The sequence below is a fragment of the Akebia trifoliata genome, chromosome 8 (assembly GCF_017979445.1).
Source record: "Akebia trifoliata isolate Shusen 1 chromosome 8, ASM1797944v1, whole genome shotgun sequence".
Taxonomy (NCBI): domain Eukaryota; kingdom Viridiplantae; phylum Streptophyta; class Magnoliopsida; order Ranunculales; family Lardizabalaceae; genus Akebia; species Akebia trifoliata.
Window position 1 is genome coordinate 10901674 of NC_141382.1, and position 19229 is coordinate 10920902.

General features: G+C 32.6%; 2 protein-coding genes across 2 annotated transcripts; one reads left to right on the top strand and one right to left on the bottom strand.

Annotated features, from left to right (window-relative positions):
- The first annotated feature begins 3249 nt into the window (after positions 1–3249).
- LOC147396073 (protein EXORDIUM-like 2) lies at positions 3250–3798 on the top strand. The gene has a single exon (XM_086449788.1). It carries the CDS (start codon positions 3250–3252, stop codon positions 3796–3798), a length of 549 nt encoding a protein of 182 aa, XP_086305914.1.
- Positions 3799–4497: 699 nt separating this feature from the next.
- LOC147396074 (fumarate hydratase 1, mitochondrial) lies at positions 4498–11848 on the bottom strand. The gene is made up of 17 exons (XM_086450881.1): positions 11556–11848; positions 11011–11128; positions 10758–10907; positions 10540–10650; positions 10255–10338; positions 8575–8673; positions 8395–8445; positions 8268–8317; positions 7619–7700; positions 7402–7496; positions 7244–7310; positions 7106–7156; positions 6289–6384; positions 5838–5936; positions 5697–5726; positions 5534–5599; positions 4498–5000 (listed from the first exon to the last, which is right to left on the bottom strand). The coding sequence occupies exons 2-17, from the start codon at positions 11062–11064 to the stop codon at positions 4914–4916; spliced, it is 1272 nt and encodes a 423-aa protein (XP_086307007.1). The 5' UTR covers positions 11065–11128; positions 11556–11848; the 3' UTR covers positions 4498–4913.
- Between the last annotated feature and the right edge of the window lie 7381 nt (positions 11849–19229).

Genomic DNA, 19229 nt, shown 5'->3' on the forward strand with positions numbered 1-19229 from the left:
AGTAGAAAACACAAATGGAAATCTATTGAATGTTATATGTTCGGTTCAGTGTACAAAACAAATAAAAAACAAGATTACCAACAAAATGGTTTGACAAGTTGTAAAATCTTATAAGATTGATGAAGAATTATCAATACGTGTGTTGCGTGATGTGTAAAAAAAATAAAAAAAATAAATTTATTAAATGTTACATGTTTGGTGCAATGTATAAAACAAATAAAAAAATAGATTACTAACAAAATGATTTGACAAGTTTTAAAATCTTGTAAGATTAATGCAACATTATCGATATGTGTGTTGTGTGATGTATAAAAAAAAAATAAAAATAAAAATAAAACTTATTAAATGTTACATCTTGGTACAATGTATAAAACAATCGAAAGAAAACAAATTACTAAGGAAAAAAAAAGATTTGAATGGTTATAAGATATTTTGAAATTAATGTAATATATTTGTTTCCTCAAGATTTTATCATTTTTTCCCTATATATATATATATCTAAACCCCATCCCAAGATTGAAACATTAAGCATTGTGTTAGTGAGGTCTTTGTTTATATTTCATTGATATGTTAATTATTTCTTATTTTCTTTGGTTCAAGATACAGTTGTATCCATTGTTGTTCATTTCAATCATTGTTCTTGATATTTCATGTTTTGATGGTGATAAGTTCGCTATGACTTAGTGATAACGAACCTTGAAGCCATTGTAAGAAGTCATCTCGACGGGACTTCATCATTCGAAGTGATATTTCACGTTAGTTCCTAAACTACAATCTTCATAAAAGTCTAAATCAGATTCCACAATTCCTAATAGGCGGGGAAGTTAAGAACCAGTATCAGAACCATTACCATCATTGAATAATGGTAAGATATGTTTATTGATGAATTTTAGAAGGAATGTGATCTATGCCAAAAGAGCACCAATAAATCCTGAGAAGCCAGATAAAGAGTATTATTCTATTTGTATCGATGAGATTGTTGACTCTTCAACAGAATAATGGATAGAGCTAATCCCCAAGGGACTTTACTTGATATTTTTTGTGGTGAGGTTATTAGATCACCTAGGAGTCATTATCGTGTCTTTTGAGAGACTCATGTTTTATTGATTTTTTTGTAACATATTTTCACATATAACTATAACTTATATTACTTAGATAAGTAAATTTTTTTTTTTTTGTAACATGTTAAATCATTTTTTTAAGGTCTTATTATTCTTTGATACTATAGATTGAATGCTAATTGATGTGGATGTGCTTGGATATGGGTGTGGAGTGGAGGGGATGAGAATGGGAATGGAAATGTGGATGTGGATGGGAGTAGATGTGTGTGATTTTTTGGCAAGTACAAGTTGAAGAATTTTGGCATATTGAGAAATAGCTTTTGGTTAAAGCTATCGAATTTATGATAAAATCCCAGATTTGACTGTTATGAGCCATCAAATATGTTGTTTCTGATGGTTCAAGGCTGTCGAATTTATAGTTTTTGACAATTTTTATGACTGACGAAAATTATTTCTATGGCATATAGCCGTCATATTAGAGTATTTTCATGTAGTGTAGGTTTACCAACTTTTGCTGGACATGCATGTTGTTTTGGTTCTTGTCAATCTCAAGATGGTCGAACTTTGCCAAATAAAAACTGTGCAAACGTACCAAAACAATTATGTATGAGTTCAGTCATATTTTTATTAAAAGAGTCATATTTTCATTTATTTTTACCAAAACGGATACCCTCTTTATTTGATACAACGTTTTTCACAGTACTGCTCAAATGCTGTTCATTTTTTCAATAATTTCTACAACATAGGCAGTGCTATAGAAAAAACGTTGCAGTAAATAGTTGTCCCCCCAATCCTGACCCAGACCGTACATGTATTTTGGGTTCAACCAAAATATCGGCCACATCTATTTACTTATATGAAAAAGGCATACCCATATTGGTAAATTGAGATTGACAATAAAAGTTCACTTATATGTTCTTTCTTTTTTTCTTTTTGAAAAAAAAAATTGTCTATTGGTATGAATTCTAATAGAAAAGGGAAAAGGGAGGTGGGGAGGTAAATTGAGTATAATGTCATGTACCTTTTTGGTAAAATATTCCAAAACAGGTGTGTTACCCTTTTGATAAATATTTTGAAAGTGTCAAGGACAGTGATTTGTAAAAACACCCAATACAGTTCCCAGTCCATAAATAATTTTGTAGGGCCATAGGAGACTGTGTCACCAAACAGGTTAGTCTTATATGGGCATCTATAAGATATTAGGACCCCTGTATGATCAGGTGCATCTCACTTTGGATATTAATGCCAAGAAAGACCTAGACACAACCATCCGATCTAAAGACTTCTTTTACAAGTTCATCATATTTCTCCTTATTCTTGAAAAGTAGAAAATGATTCCAATTGGATAGACTTTGTTTGGTAAAAGGGCTGTTTGTGTTCAAGATAATTCTAATTCAATGGATCCACCTAGGTCAATTGTAAACCATTTTAAAAATAAAATAAAAAATTTAATGGTGTCTCAAGTCTAAGGAATTTGATGAAGTGTAGTTTGTTTGTTTTTTTAAAATCAAAATACTATGACTTTTTTGACAATAAAAAGAAGTTGGGCAAAGGAATAGGTCCATAGATTAGATGGTTAGGATCAATTGACCCATTTGTTTGAACAGTTTGGGCCCACAAGTGCATCAATTAGTTTGTATGTTAGTCCACATAAACTATTTTCATGTATGTTATTGATTTGTGTTACATTCATGGATGCAACCATTCAAGCTTATCTCCAATAAGATTTGGAAAACATTCTATAAAAGGGACTCCCTACACTCACAAAAAAATATAACTCAAAATGAGAATGGAAACCTCGTTTAGGTCTCTGCTCTCCCCCCTCACTATTACTGTTGTCCTGGCTATAGACCAATGGCCACATGGGCTGAACCCAAGGCCAAATACTACAAAGGACCCCTCTTGACTGGACCAAGAAACATCAACATCTATATCCTTTGGTATGGAGTCTTCTCTCCTACTAATAAAACCACCATCACTGACTTCTTTGCCTCTTTCAACGCCTTGATGGAACCCAATGATGGGCAAAACCCCACCATCTTGAAATGGTGGAGCACCACCCAATCATACAAAGACATGAAGGAAAATTCGGTTTCCAACGTAGTCAAACTAGTAAACCAAATCGACAACGACATGGTCCATAGGGAAGAATCTCAAACTTAACCATATAGCCTTCTTAGTCAAAAGGATGATAATAAACAAATCTCTCCCATTTGATCCAACCGCGATATACTTCATCTTGACTGCTTCAGATGTTATGGTAGAGCGATTTTGCATGGGATCATGTGGCTTTCATGATAGTATCTTGGTGTCTCAAAGGCAAAGACTGGTCTATGTACATGTGGGGGATCCAAGCACACGGTGTCTGGGCCTTTTTGCATGGCCATATGCTGTTCCAGCGTACGGTCCCCCTGGCCAGGCACTTGTGACACCTAATGGCATTGGCATCGATGGGATCCTTATAAATGTTGCAACCATTCTTGCAGGTGCTGCCACTAACCCATTTAAGAGCGGTTACTTTGAAGGTGATGCGTTACTGCCTTTAGAGGCTGTTACCACGTGTCCTGGGGTGTTTGGTGCGGGTGCTTATCCAGGTTATCTCGGGAAGTTGATGGTGAATGCCACGAGCAATGCGAGCTATAATGTACACGGTGTGAGTAATCAGGTTTTTCTTCTCCAGGACATATGGGACCTTGTTAGTATGACTGCAAGGCTGTGGATTAATTTTGAGTCCTGAAGTCATTCATGATGCAGAAATTGTTAGGAACAGTTGTGAAATGTGAGTTATTACAAAGCATGAGATCAACTAGTAATGTAATTTCATTTTATTGATGTTTTAGGTTGCTTGCTAAGAGATGTCTATTTATTTCTTTTTTCCTATTAGAAAAAGGTATGTATAACTGGCAAATATTATGCAAATTGAAAAGTGTTCTTATGGAAGTTTTATGTTCATTTCTACCTTACTTATCTGTCCCCACAACGAGCAGATACAACAGCAAAGCCTTATCCCAAAGATATAGGGTCAGCTAACCTCGGCTTGTTCATTATTGAGAGTGAGTTCATATCTTCTTTCATCATCTCCATCCACATTTTTGGATCTTTCTCTTGCTCTTAGGACCTTTAACTTGATATTCCTTCTGAAGTCAATATTATGAAATTTCAGGTTCTTTGTGATGTTAATATATAAATCCATGGTCAGCAGCATTGGATCAATAAACTGATTACTCCTTCGTTTGATTACCCTATTTATAAGTACTAATCAATCAACCATGAAGGCATTGCCTACAATTTTAGTGTTAATCAACAACACTGACCAAGATTTAAAGAACTTTTCTTACTTTACAGTAGAAATCCAAATTGAAGAACTTCGGAGAAAACAAGAAAATGGAAAAGGGGTGCAATTATAAAAAATGCAGAACCGTTATCAACATCCCCAAACACCAAATGTAGTATCGCTGTTAATGTTGTATATAAAAAAAGTTGGTGTGAAAACATGAACTCTCTTCTTTTTCCTATTTTTGAGAACAGATACTTCTCCCTTCACTTTAAATTTATCCACTTCTCTAAATTTTCCAATTTGATGCTTCCCTATAGGTTGAGAGTACCCATTTATTAGCCCAATCAACTACAAGGATCACTTGCATGATCCATGAACCATGGGCCGATATCAGCCAAATAATCGTCAAAATTACATAAAATGCAGGTTTATTAGTGTTGAGAGCACCCCTTCAAACTCATCTCCATGCAACCAACAGTCAGATAAGGTATAATAGGGCAAAACTGGAGCTTCAGCGCAACTGCTTCTGAAGTCATAAGGAACCCTTCTTAAGGGGTCTCATATCCCCTCATCTTTTAATCAGAGGGACCAATCATCTTCTCAGGCACCACGAGTTTGTCGAATTCTTCAGATGTGAGCACACCAAGGCCTAATGCGGATTCCTGCAAAATAAGAATTTTGTGAGGTGGAATCAGAGAGTGGAGATGAGATTAACATCAGACCACATTTCAATAAATTGCAGGACAAAGAATCTTTGGGGTCACAAAAATTCATTCTGGATCCACAAGTTAAAACCACTATGATCATTTCTTGGTATTTTAAAAGATATGTGACTTATTTAAAACCATACAATATGTCGACAATAAACGTGGATGAAATTCTGAGTAAGCTAAAATCATATATCCCTACTTCTAAAAGTTCAGAATTTAGTTTCCCAAACTTACCCAACCAATGGTTTTCTGAAGTAAAAAAATTGTTCAAATACCCCACTAAAAATGAACAAACCACACCCAATCGAAACTCATGTAGTCTTGTTAGCTGTCTTGAATTTCTTTGTTAGTTAACTTGTTTTTCTTCTACCTCTAGTTAGATTCGGTAATGTGGCAAAAGTTATTGCAGTGTGGAACTATGGATCATGAAATTGGGCTGAAAGGAGTGTTGTAAATTATTACAAATGCAGGAAGAGAATTATAACCTTTAGAGTAGTTCCCTCTTTGTGTGCCTTTTTGGCAACTGCCGCAGCATTGTCATAGCCAATTTTCTGGAGGAAAAAAATTAAAGTTCAGAGTAGGGAAAATAGAAAAGATTCTTACATAGAAACTATGGGGGATGGGCCGATGTTTTCAACTGAAACTTACTGGGTTCAAAGACGTAACAAGCATCAGTGACTGCAAAGACAGATAAATTATCAGATTGCAATAAGTATTATCCGATCAGTTACTTTCGGACTTCACATGAGATACTACAAGACATGATTCTATTGTTCCCATGTACTTTACCTCATGCAGTAGCTTCGAAATCCTTTCACGGTTGGCTCGAATTCCCCTTACACAGTTCTTCTCAAAGGAAGCGGATGCATCCCCTAGTAACCTCAACGACTGTCAATGAAAGAATATCATTTGTTGAATGACAGTTTTGAGAAGAAAAAAAGAAATATGGATCAAAGAACAAAGACTGGATGTTTTATTATGTGATTCAATCAGATTGCATGGTTGGGAAACTTAAGGACATCCTATAGGACTAATTCTAGGGATAGGAAACATCCTCGATGGTGCCATTAAAAGAATTGATAAACGTTTGGACGTGCATCATGAGGATGGTGGATGATGTAGGAAGCATGAATGTTATGAAGCACTTAATTCCTCAGTACTTGTCAAGTACTTTGCCTCTCAAATACAGATTCATATACTATTGTAAAAAAAAATTAATAACAAAATAAAAAAGGCGTACACGCAGAAGGCCACTAGCAATCAGTGGCTTGTACACATTGAGTTCAAAATGCCCATTTGATCCACCCACAGTAATGGCCACATCATTTCCCATAACCTGCAAGGTATCAAAACATTAGTTAATTGAACATTACAATAAAAACAAATTCAGATAGATTGCATCTGAATTTTACCAACATTAGGGAAAAGAAATCCTATAAAATCAGCCAAATGACAGTTTATTAGTGTTTGGACAGTCTGAATGAATTTGTTTTAAAAGATACTACCATAAAAAATTGGCCAAAAAATAAATGAAATCAACTCTACAAAAACTTCAATTCAAATCCATTTATTCCATTAAGGTTTCTGTTGGGAGAGTTTGCTGGAAAGGTGGACGAGACAAGTAGGACCAAAATAGTCTTGCGAAACAGACTATCTACTGACACAACACCTAAATGGGCCATGGCCTGCCTAAAAGAGGATGGTGGCCAGGACAGGATGACTTCCATCCATCCTAACAAGTTAAACCTAATATTTTCAACAAAAAAAGGGAATAAAAATAATGAGAGTGATATAGAACAAAATAGAACTCTTAGCTTAACTAGCACAAATACATGTGTCTCAGATTCCAGCAATAAGTACTGTGAACACCTTGAATTATTTGGGAAAGGCATATCATTTAAAAGAGTTTCAACAATTCCTTTTTAATGACTTGTCCCATCCACATTTTTCTTTTAGAACTAATATATCAACCAACTGAACTATGGGTCCAAGCCCTAACCGCATATTCATGTTCTCTAGCTTGAGCCAGGTTGTGCTTGTAAGAGACTCATTGTTACCTGAGCACAGACCATTGTGAGAGCCTCGCACTGAGTAGGGTTAACCTTACCCTGAAACAGAATAAAGGTCACTTTTAATTGATTAACAATTTGTTCAATGATGAGGAAAAGTATGTGGGCTTGACAAAAGGAACATACAGGCATGATGCTGCTGCCTGGCTCATTTTCAGGTAGAATAAGTTCACCAAGGCCACAACGTGGACCGCTGAACAGATAAACAAACCACCATGAATATTCTATAGTTATGTAAAACTTACACGGATAAAATATAGTTAAACTACATTCAAACCTTTTACCTTCCTAACAGACGTATGTCATTTCCAATCTTCATAAGGGAAACAGAAACTGTGTTTAGGGCTCCACTCGTTTCAACAAAAGCATCATGTGCAGACTGGTAGAACATGAATTTTTGAAAATCCAAAGAAGTTAAGACCATAAATTAAAATATTTTCACGTGCCATTACCAAAGAAGAAAAAGAAATAAAGCATTTCGGTGAGGTTTAAGATATTAACTAGAGCTTCGAACTTGTTTTCAGCCGTGACAAATGGTAGGTTAGTTTCCTCAGCTACTGCTGCAGCAATTTTTACATCAAACCTGAAATGTAGTGTAAATATCTTAAATGTGAAACCAAACAAAATTAATACCACAGAAGTTGATCAAATTATACAAGGAAGATCTAAAGGAACCATATCGTGATAATTCATGCCAATTTATGGTCGAACTTGGATCCTAGAGGAATCAGTCTGCCCTTCTAAAGCTGAGTTACAATCCTGGTTCCCATTATTTGATAAAATCCTCATCTAAAAATTCTTTGCTGCTTTTTCTTAAGAGAAAACTTTACTCAAAGTAGTAGTGATTTGTTCTATTTCTGAAAACAACTACATAACAAAAAATAATGAAAACAACCCAAGTCTTCTTATCCAATTTCTCAAATTTCATTGATGATCCACATCAAACAGATGTAAAGGGAATATCTACAAACTTCTGCTTCTGAATGGAATGGCTAAGAAGGCCTAATATATTAAAGCAGATTGAATCCAAAGGAAAGAGAAAAAATATATATTGATGCTTCAGATACGAAGATCAAGACACATTACAACCACCACAAGTGCCAATAATTAGAGAAATAATGAAAATGTTTTAACCTTAGTGCCCACATACCCTTTCTTTGTGTTCAATCCAGTCCCGACAGCAGTACCACCTTGTGCAAGCTGCTCAGACAATTTTCAAACTTTAAAAATATAAGGAGAAAAAAAAGTCACCGCAGCACAATAATTGAGTTCCTGACCTGATACATGCGGGGTAGAGTAGATGTGACTCGGTCAATTCCATACTTTACCTGCAATCAGATAACTCATTTAAGTTCCAGGGTACCTCCAAAACATAAATTCTTATGGGTAGATTACCTACCTTGTCATGGGGAGCAAAATAAAAAATAAAATTATTAATACTGAAAAAGTAAGCTTACTTGGGTAGAATAGCCACTGAACACTTGTCCAAGAGTTAAAGGTGTAGCGTCTTGAGTGTGTGTACGTCCAATTTTAATAATATCCTTGAATTCAAGAGACTGGTGAAAGCAGAACATGTAGAAAAATTAATTCAAGAATGACAAAAGTTTGTAAACAGAAATGCAAAGATGAGAATAATATGCTAGATCTCTTTGTACACAAGATCACAGATAATTAAGACCTTCTAGGGGAGAAACAGCTGTTTTGACCAGCAGATCCGTGTTAGCCATATCAGCATGAGAAAAGCTGTTCGTCAATTAACAATGCACTAATTTCTCATATTGGACAATACAACAAGCCAAGAACATAGAACCAATTCAATATAAATTTCAATTAAAGGAGATTCACATATCATTTGCTAACCATGAACTCTGTGTCTCCTATTTTTATTTTTCGATAAATAAACTCTGTGTCTCCTATTATCAAACCAAAGCATCAAGAAGGATGGCAATACTAGAATCTAGTTGCCAATCTACTGAACTATTTGTAATTAGAATGCAAATTTTTTCATATTTTTAAAAAATGTATAAAACAGATGTTTTTTCAAACAAGAAACCTACCAGAGTTATTTACTTCTCAAAAAAAAAAAAAATCTAAGTTTTTAAATACCCCCACAAAAAAATAATAATAAATAAATAAACAAACAGTCATCCGATTTTTTTCACTCTTTTACATCGCATAAGTTATTTTTATATTGGCTCTTTGGTTTTGATGAATTGTTTACTTCATTTTAAATGGCAAAGCAAAGTATACTCAAATTTCTCCGGTTTGATATTTTTGTCATATGTTGATTGCCAATAAGTTCCAGAACCAACGAGAATTCCCTTCACAAATCTATCAGCACTAAACAATTTTGAATTTTTTATCAGTGATATAGTGAAAATTACATGTACAATTTCCCCCTTCTAAACTGGAAATCTATGATTACAACGTCCGGATTATAAACATCATACTTATGTTATAATTAAGAAAAACTCGGGAATTTAAAGACACCTCCAAGGAAACATGCAATGCAAGGAGACTCAATTGGTCAAAAAGAGTCAAATTAGAATTATAGGACACAAAGGATTCGATAATTGGAGCTTACAAAACAGCCAAGGAACTTAGCAAAAGAGTAAGCACAGATCCACAGATCCCATTAACTGAATATACTTCCAGATATTATGATGCCATTGGAACTTAATCAGAAATTAATCATGATGATGTAATAGACAAATCATAATCATTTAGTTACTATGGGTCTACTAATGCAGAGATCTACATCAGTCCAATATATCCTGTACAAGTATTTTAACTATTGTGTTTTGAATGTAATATAACATTAACTACATTAAATAGCAGTGCAAAATAGAGTGTCGTGCATTATCAGTTTGATATATTTGTTCAAGCCTACAATGAATTAGTCTTCCCAAAGTCACTAAGTCCCAACACCCAAAGTGAGTCTGATCTTTTTCTTTTACTTTTTGACAAGTATACGTGTCCATGACCAACACACATTTTGCTTTCCAATTCAAATGGCACAAGAGGCTTAATCAAAGGGATTGATATTTAAGTAGATTATGGCTTTTCGAATAAAAAACAAATACATGGGCACGAATCACACTCGGAAAGAAGGAAAAAAAAACTGAATTGGAATCAACCTTGGAATGTAATGAAGTGTGTAATTGCTTCAAGTTGGGTAAAAATCTTGAATTTATCTGAACTGCTGCAGCAATATGCATGACCTGAACAAAGACCCGCACAATCTCAAGAGCAAATATTTGACTAAAATAGCAAAAGTAAACTCACTTGCATTGCCAGCCCAAGTCTTTGATTAAAAATACCACAAAATCTTTGCTTTAAAAGGTGGACCGAATGAATCAATCTTATTCAGAATTCTTATAAATAAAAAAAAAAAAAGATCAAACAATGACCCAAAGACTTACAGTGGGAAATGTATCATTTGAAGATTGTGATCTATTGACATGGTCATTTGGATGCACAAACTTTTCACCGCGTTTGTGACCAAGAATCTCAGCCGCTCTATTTGCAATCACCTGAAATACAAAATCCAATTCAAGAAGAAACCCAAATAAACAAATATCTATTAAACAAAGTTCAATGAGAAATCTAAACAAAATGCAAAACCCATTTCAATACAAACCTCATTTGCGTTCATGTTACTTTGAGTCCCACTTCCGGTCTGCCATATCACAAGCGGAAAATGATCGTTTAGTTTCCCCTCGGAAACTTCTTGGGCAGCTTGCATTATTGCTTTCGCAATAGTTGGATCAAGCCCATACTCCATATTTACCTGTAGTAAAAATTAATTAATTAATTAATTAATTAACAAACTATATCTAAATTCTAACCCAGTAAAATCAACTATGAAAAGATCCAATATAAGTAAAATAAACCTTAGCGGCACATTTTTTAAGGATTCCGAAAGACCGAATTATGGGTACAGGCATTCGTTCGTGCTCGCCGCCAATATCAAAATTCTGCAATGATCTCTGAGTTTGAGCACCCCACAACCTAAAAGATGTGAAATTTTCAGACAAGATTGAGTCCCTACTTATCCAAATTGAGTTTCTCATTCTTTGATTTATGAAACAGAATTTAAATAATTTGCAGCAAAAAAATGGAATTTTTAGAGTTCTGAAACTGAATTGTAAATGAAATATAATAACGGATTCATTTGAAACCAAAATTCTGCAATGATATCGGAGTTTGAGCACCTCATAACCTAAAAGAAGTTAAATTACCAATCAAGATTCAGTCTCCCTAGCTATCCAAATTGGGTTTCTCATCAATTGATTTATGAAACAGAATTTAATAAATTGCAGCAAAAAAATGAAATTTTTAGAGTTCTGAAACTGAATTGTGGTTCAAATATAATAAGCAATTCATTTGAAACCAAAATTTGGACAAAAGAGAAGATAAAGATAGATAGAGTACAAACTTATCGGATGGAACTAGAATCGGTCCAAATGTGTCTCTTTACTCCCGAAACGAGGTCGAGAACGATCTCAAGAAAGCGTAACGTAACGTTGTGGCTGATGCAGACGAGAGGCGACGAGAGGCAGTAAACAACGCCATTGAAATTCTGCAAAAACAAACTGAGAGAGAGATGTGAAGTCAGGTTAAAAGACACTTGGGAAGAACAGAGTTTGGATCTGTATTAATAGTGGTGGGAAGCCAAGTTAAAAGAATCCAAGAGTAGAGAAGCTCCACAAAAGGGCTGCGGTTTCATCTTTGAATTCTTCGGTGATTTAATACGAATTTGGGTGCTCTTAGCAAAAGTTAGTGTAGCAATAGTATTTCTTTTCTTCCCTTTTTTTTTTTTTTTTTTTTTTTTTTATATATATGGGTGAATCTCCCTTTCGTGCGCTGAATACGACGAAAAGAGTCCTGATAATATGACTTGTCAGGTGGGATACTCAAATGACTCAATGACGTGGACAAGTTAGGAACCGTAGATTTGTAGTCTTAGGATACACAATTCCCTTAGGATACACTTTTTATGGAAAAGTGCAATCATGTCTCCTGAAGGATACAGATCTATAGTACCCAAACTTGTCACGTCATGGAGTCATTTGAGTACGCCATCTGGTGAGTCGTATTCTCACGACTCTATGAAAAAATTCTGAGCTTGGTACGTTGTTCATTTTTATTCCCAAGGCATATTTTTCTAGTGAATTCATAACTTTTATAGCCTACAAATTTGTGTGTTCCTCACTTTTATAATCAATGAATTCGTTTATAAAATATCAACTATTTTATTATATTTGTAATCTTGCAAGTAATTTATCAGTGAATTTATTGATTATAAAAGTAACGAATTCGTTGCGAAAGCATGTTTTGAGAATTACAATGAATAGTGTATCGAAATCATAATTTTGAGATAAGTTACGCACAATAAACACTGAATCAAAATCAGAATTTTGTCGTATTCAACACACAAAATAGAGATTCACACTTCATTTGTGTTGTTATATGTCTTTTTAATATTTCGAACAGTATTCGTTCATGGTATCTCCTATTGAGGTTATTCCTGTATTTTTTTTAAGGACAATTACTCAAAAGACCCTAGCAAAGGGATTTTTTTCTAAATAGTCCATAAATTTTGTGTGGTCCTTTAATAATCCATCTAGTAAACTTTTCTTTTCTTAATGGTCCTTGGACCTCATGTCACGTTTATAATGTCTTTGAAATATCCAAACTAACATTTCTCATCTTCTTCACATAGTTAGATTTTCCAATGGCAATTGCAATCATTTCCAACAATCTTTGATCATCTTCAACGATCTTTGAACATGAATGACTGATGAAAAATGATATTCTCTTAATTTTGAATATTTAGACTCTTTTTTTTTTATGTTTTAAAAAAAATGAAGAATAAAGTTGAGATTATATCTTTTTTTATGATTACATCGTAACTTTTGATTTGCAACTATGATATATGCCTTTTGGTTATTTCGAGGAGATTTACCAAGTATCAAAGTTGAAAACATGAAGAAATTAAAAACGAAAAAATTTGATTCACAATTTAGTCGAGTTCACCACTTTTTATTGTTTAGTTCAATATTTAATTACTTAGTATCAAATTTACCACTTTTTAGTATCAAGTTTACCACTTTTTATTGTGTAGTTTAACATTTAATTACTGTCGATACTGTAAATGTGAACTAGATTTTTCATTTATTTATTTTTGAGTTTGATACTAAGTAAATCTCCTTAAAATGCCCAAAATACATAAATCATAATTGCAAATAAAAAATTACAACATAATCATACAAAAAATATAGAATCTCAACTTTGTTCTTCATTTTTTTTAATATTATAAATCATCAAAATAAATAAATAAAATAGTTAAGATCTTCAAAATTAAGAGAATATCATTCTCTATTCGTCATTCATGACCAAAGATCATCGAAAATGATCGCAATCGCCATTGAAAAATCTAACTATGTGAAGAAAATGAGAAAATGGTAGTTTGGATATTTCAAAGACATAATACACATGAAAAGAGGTCCAATGACTATTAAGAAGAGTAAAATTTACTAAATGGACTACTAAGAGACCGTCAAAAACTTAAGAAAAAAACTTCTTTCACCACCAGGGTCATCTAAGTAATTTTTTTCTTTTTTCTAAAGTACACTTGTAAGGATGTTGAGAAAAGTGCATGGAACCCCGACCCATACATGCTAACTAATATTCTTAAGAATCAAAGCAAAATGTCATCTCAAGATACTCTTAAAATCGAAGAACATAGTTTGTGAGGCCAAATCTTGGAGACAAGAATTATCTTTCCATCCCGAGGAGTATGAACATCCAAGTTGAACCTCTAACGAATAATGCAATGTCGATTTAGAGCTCCCCACGTCTTCAAAGTCTTGGATTCACGACAACCACTGAAGCAATACAAGGGATCTTAATCGTCTAATAGCCATATCATCATATCATTTGAACATGGCATTAAATGAGTAATTGTTTGAACATGGCTGTAAAAAGTGGCAAAATTGGAGTGGCTCAAAACGCGATAAAAATGATATGTAGCATCTCACCAAGCTCAATGCATGTAAAAATGGAGGAACCGAAGTTACTCTCTTGCCCAAACCACTACTTTCTTCAATTGTTAATTGACTAAAATGATGAAGTGAAATTGTTGACACACAGCCTTAATTAACTTGAGCACCCAAAGAAGATGGCCGGAACACTCATTTTTTAGTATGCACAGGGGTACAACTTGGTCTAGTTAGAACCGAACCAAACTGATAGCTTTGGGTTGAATTAGTTCAATTTGGAACAAGTTGTGATTCGATTATGAGTTAAGAAAATGGAGAACTGATCAATTCTTGATTCAAGAATTGTATACAACCAAACCAGACCGAGAACTAAATCCTTGATGACTTACAACTAGTTTGGAGTTAGGACATAAATTAATGACTTTTTTTTTTAATTATTAAATTTGGTGTTTATTATTTATTTATTTATTTTTATTAAAATATATTGCTTCCAAGCATGGTTATAAGATATTGGCAATCCATATAACCAAATCGATGTTAGTTTGGTTTTATAGACAATTCGCCTTGATTCTAGTTCTTATTTAGTGAACCGACCTATGTTGGCTCGATTCCAATTTGGTCCTAAACCAAACCAAGTTGCACCTCCAGTGTGCCATGCACCTCAGGGATTTGGAAAAAGATTTTTCTCATAATTATCATTTATGATTTTATCTTTCCTAGGCTTACTACTCATCTATCTCAACATTCACGTCACTCTTACCCTCATCTTGTGAGCATTTATTTCTCCATCACCTCAAAACTATGTTGAAATGAGGGTTATCTCCATTTTCAATCCCTTTTTTCCTTACATGTTTCCCTAAACTTATTATTAAAAATAATTTTTTTTATTGGATCCAGTTACTCTGGGTCCAAAGCAAGAATAGATGAACCACTTAATCCATATGACATGTTGATTCTAGAGACAAAAAGATGTAGAAAATTTGTAAGGGTGAGTCAACATATTTAAACTCTATTTATTTTCTCCCTCATAGAAGCATCCTTCCTTCGTAACGTTGTAATGTGTATTAGGGCTAGCAACAAATCGATTTGATACTGGATCAGTACCACTCCTATAGCGATCCGATATTTTTTAAACATGTATCCGATCCGATCCAAATGGATTAAAGAATATGTGAACTGATCCGGATACATGCCTTATTTTCAAATGATCAATGTTCAAAAAATATATAAAATATAAAATCATATAAAATTTTAAAAAATCTATTTTTCAACTACAAATATAGTGGGAAACCAAAAAGACTAAAATGTTTATCTATTCTACTTTAGGGGTGTCAATGGATAGTCGAAAATTTGAATCCGATTCGAATTTGAATTTGAAAAATTGGATATTATCCAAAATTTTCAAATATCGGATTCGAATTTAGATAGTTTTATATATTTGAATCTTTGTTGGATACGGATTCGGATATTAACATTTCGAATCCGATTTGATGACATATATTATTTTATTTGATTAATTTTTTATATAAATAATATATATATATATATATATATATATATATATATATATATATTTATTTTATTTATTTATTTATATAAATAATATAATATAAGTTTTTTTTAATAATGAAAAACCAGTTGGATATAGAAAATTTATGTTTTTTTTTTATATACAAATTATTTGAATTTTAATCGAATATTATCCGATATCCGATAAGATAATTAGATTCGAAATCGGATAGAGTTTTAGAACATCTGTCGGATTCGAATTCGAATTCAGATATCAGACGAATCGATAAGCATCTGTTGACAGTCCTATACTAGTGGAATGCATGTGTGACGCACGTGAGTAAAACTAAAAAAAAAAGAAGAAGAAGGAATTAGGTGATTATGAACTAAATTTATGATGTCTTTATCATGGGCAATTAAAAAACTATGTAATTAATATAATTTTAAGACATACCAAAATAATAAAATTCTTATAGTCTAAAAAATTTATAATGTTTATGAACGTACGACTTTTACCTGTATTTGTCTATTCAATAGCTTTTGAATCATGTAGTCACTGATGATGTTTAGCTCATTTAAATTTTTTGATTATTAATTGAATATTGTTGTGAAGTCGCCTGCCACATAAGAGTATGAATCGATTACAAATTTGAAAATGGTGTAGTTAGGGAAAAAAAAAAGAAGAAGAAGATTAAAGCAATATTAAAAGAAATATTTCCAAAAATTTATAGTCGTTACACATGAGAATGAATCGATCACAAACTTTAATATGTTGTAGTTAGAAGAAAATCAATTAAAAGAATATAACCAATAAATAAATAATAAATTTCACCTTTTTTACCATTTAAAATAGGGTCAAGATCCCTTGAATCCTAAGAATGACTCGTGAAAAAATACACATGATCCCAACCCTTTAAATGCAAAATCCAATGGTTGAGATTTATCCTCAGAATAAGTATTTCTAAGATATATTTCCAAGATTTGTGCTATCAAGATACTCATAAATCTCAACCGTTGGATTTTGCATTTAAAGGGTTAGGATCATGTGTTTTTTTCATGAGTCGTTCTTAGGAGTCAACAGATCCCAACCCTTTAAAATATATTTAAGAATATACTTTAGTCCTAATTTCGTTTAAGGTCTATTGAGAAATCACAATCGATCCCTTTCAAATTCTCAAGAACCCTAAAAAAATTAAAATATATTTAAATAAAAACAATAGAAAATATATTAATGTCTTCCTTAAATCCATACCTTGATCTAATTATTTCAGGATTTATAGAACACAATGCCTACAAAATTCATAAAAACTAAAATAAAATTGAAATTTATTGGAGGATGACCAATGAAAAACATAAATTAATCGTTATTTCTTAGGGTCTCTAATATATTGAAGTGATATTTTAAAATATATTTAAATAAGAATAATGGAAAAATATATTAATTTCTTCCTTAAATCCATACCTTAATCTGATTATTTTAGGATTTATAGTACACAATGCTTACAAAATTCATAATAAAAAAATAAAAAAATAAAAAAATAAAAAAATAAAAAAATTATTGGAGATGACCAATGAAAAATAATAATTAATTCGTTATTCCTTAGGGTCTCTAATATGTTTAAGTGAGAGCAATGTATAAATTAAATTCTAATAGCAAGAAAAGAAGTAAATTGAAGCTTGGAAGAGAAGAAGAAGACGTTGGAGAATAAAATTTGATTCTTTAGGATTTCAATAGAAAAGTAAAGTTGGGTAGCTGAAGAGTTTTTATTTATTTATTTTGCCTTAAAGATATTAATAAGATATTTTAAGTTTGCATTTAAAAAATAATGTTTCTTAATTTAAATGAACATGATTTGGGGATGTGATAAGTTTTTCTATTTTGAAAATTGCATAATAGTAAAGATTTGTTGTAACAACAGTTATTCAAATTGGTGTTGGTTGTCTAAGTGGCACCTTTAGTTTAGAGGTAAAACACATAGGTTGCATGCACGACTTGTTTAGGAGCCCCGTGTGTTTAAATACTAATAAAAGTTTGCCACGTTGACCATGTTTGTATTCTATAGATAGTGGATACTCTAGTAGATCTTACCTCTTTTTGTAATCTAATTAAATATGCCCTGTGATTTTAGAGTAATATTTGCATTCGAGTTTATTTAGATTTATAAAATTTCATATGTAAATGTACATTTATACTATATGATGTATAAGTCATCGGGTTGAACCTCCCGATTAGGTAAGTGTGGGTTTGGTGACACTTCTAAAGTTTGAATGGAGGTGATCCACTTTTAAAATTCAGACTTTAGAAGATTTATTTCTGTTTGTTTTGGTTCATATTTTAGACTTCAGAACCAAAATTCAAAAATTTTGAACTAGTGATGAAGGGATGTTGAATGAAGCTTCTAAAGTCTGATTTTTAGTTTCAGACTTCAGATGTTTCTAGACTCCAGACTTCAATCTTCAGAAGTGTTACCAAACATACCTAAGTTCCTAAGATCAAGCCCAACCTTAATGGGCCTATCCTAGCCCAAAACTTCTTCGTGTCTAGAAAAGCATATGTGGTTCTATAAACACATCCACGTCAACAATGTCTCGAACGATGTCAATTTCAATGTTACTTGAGCATTTTTCATTCTCCAAAGTATGAATAAAGTAGGACAATTAAAGAAGATAGAAAGGGTTCCATGCCGTAAACTAGGGTTGTCAATGGATGCTTATCTATTCGGATACAGTAATATCCGAATCTTGAATTTTTATCTGATATCCGAATTTGAATTCGAATAATTTGTATATAAAAAAAACATAATTTTTCCTTATCCAACTAATTTTTCATTATTAAAAAAATTATTATATATATATATATATAATGGGGAGCGTTTGGAGGCCTTAAAGAGAGCTAAACATTGTGCCAAACATTTTTCAAAACATGGGTTAGAAGTTTTTGAATGGGCTGATTTTTTGTGAGGATGATCTCTATGATGAAAATATCATCCTCACCAAAAATCAGTTCATTTCGAAACTTTTAACCCTAATTTACAAGTTGAAGAATCGTGGACCGTCCAATTTTTGTAAATCACTTTTGATAGGGTTAGAAGTTTCAGAACGAGCTGATTTTTGGTGAGGATGATCTCCTCATAATAGAGATCATCCTCACAAAAAATCAGCTAATTCTGAAACTTCTAACCCATGTTTTGAAAAATGTTTGACTCTCTTTAGAGTCTCGAAACACTACCCATAAAAAATTAATTAAATAAAATAATTTATATTATATATTATTTCAAATCGGATGTTATTAGATTTGAAAAGTTAATATTCGAATCCGTATCCGATAAGGATTCGAATTTATAAAACTATCTGAATTCGATTCTAATATTCAAAATTTTTGAATAATATCTAATTTTACGAATTCAAATTTTCGACTATCTATTGGCACTCCTCCCATAAACCAAATATAAAAGAGTTTGTATACCATTAGATATTGTATTTGGTCTTAGACCTCGGACATGGTTTATATATTGGCTAATGAGCCGAAAGGATAGAATCCACCCTGGGAGGTTATCGTAGTACTGTCCTCCCAAAATCAAACGTGTACATTCTCCTCG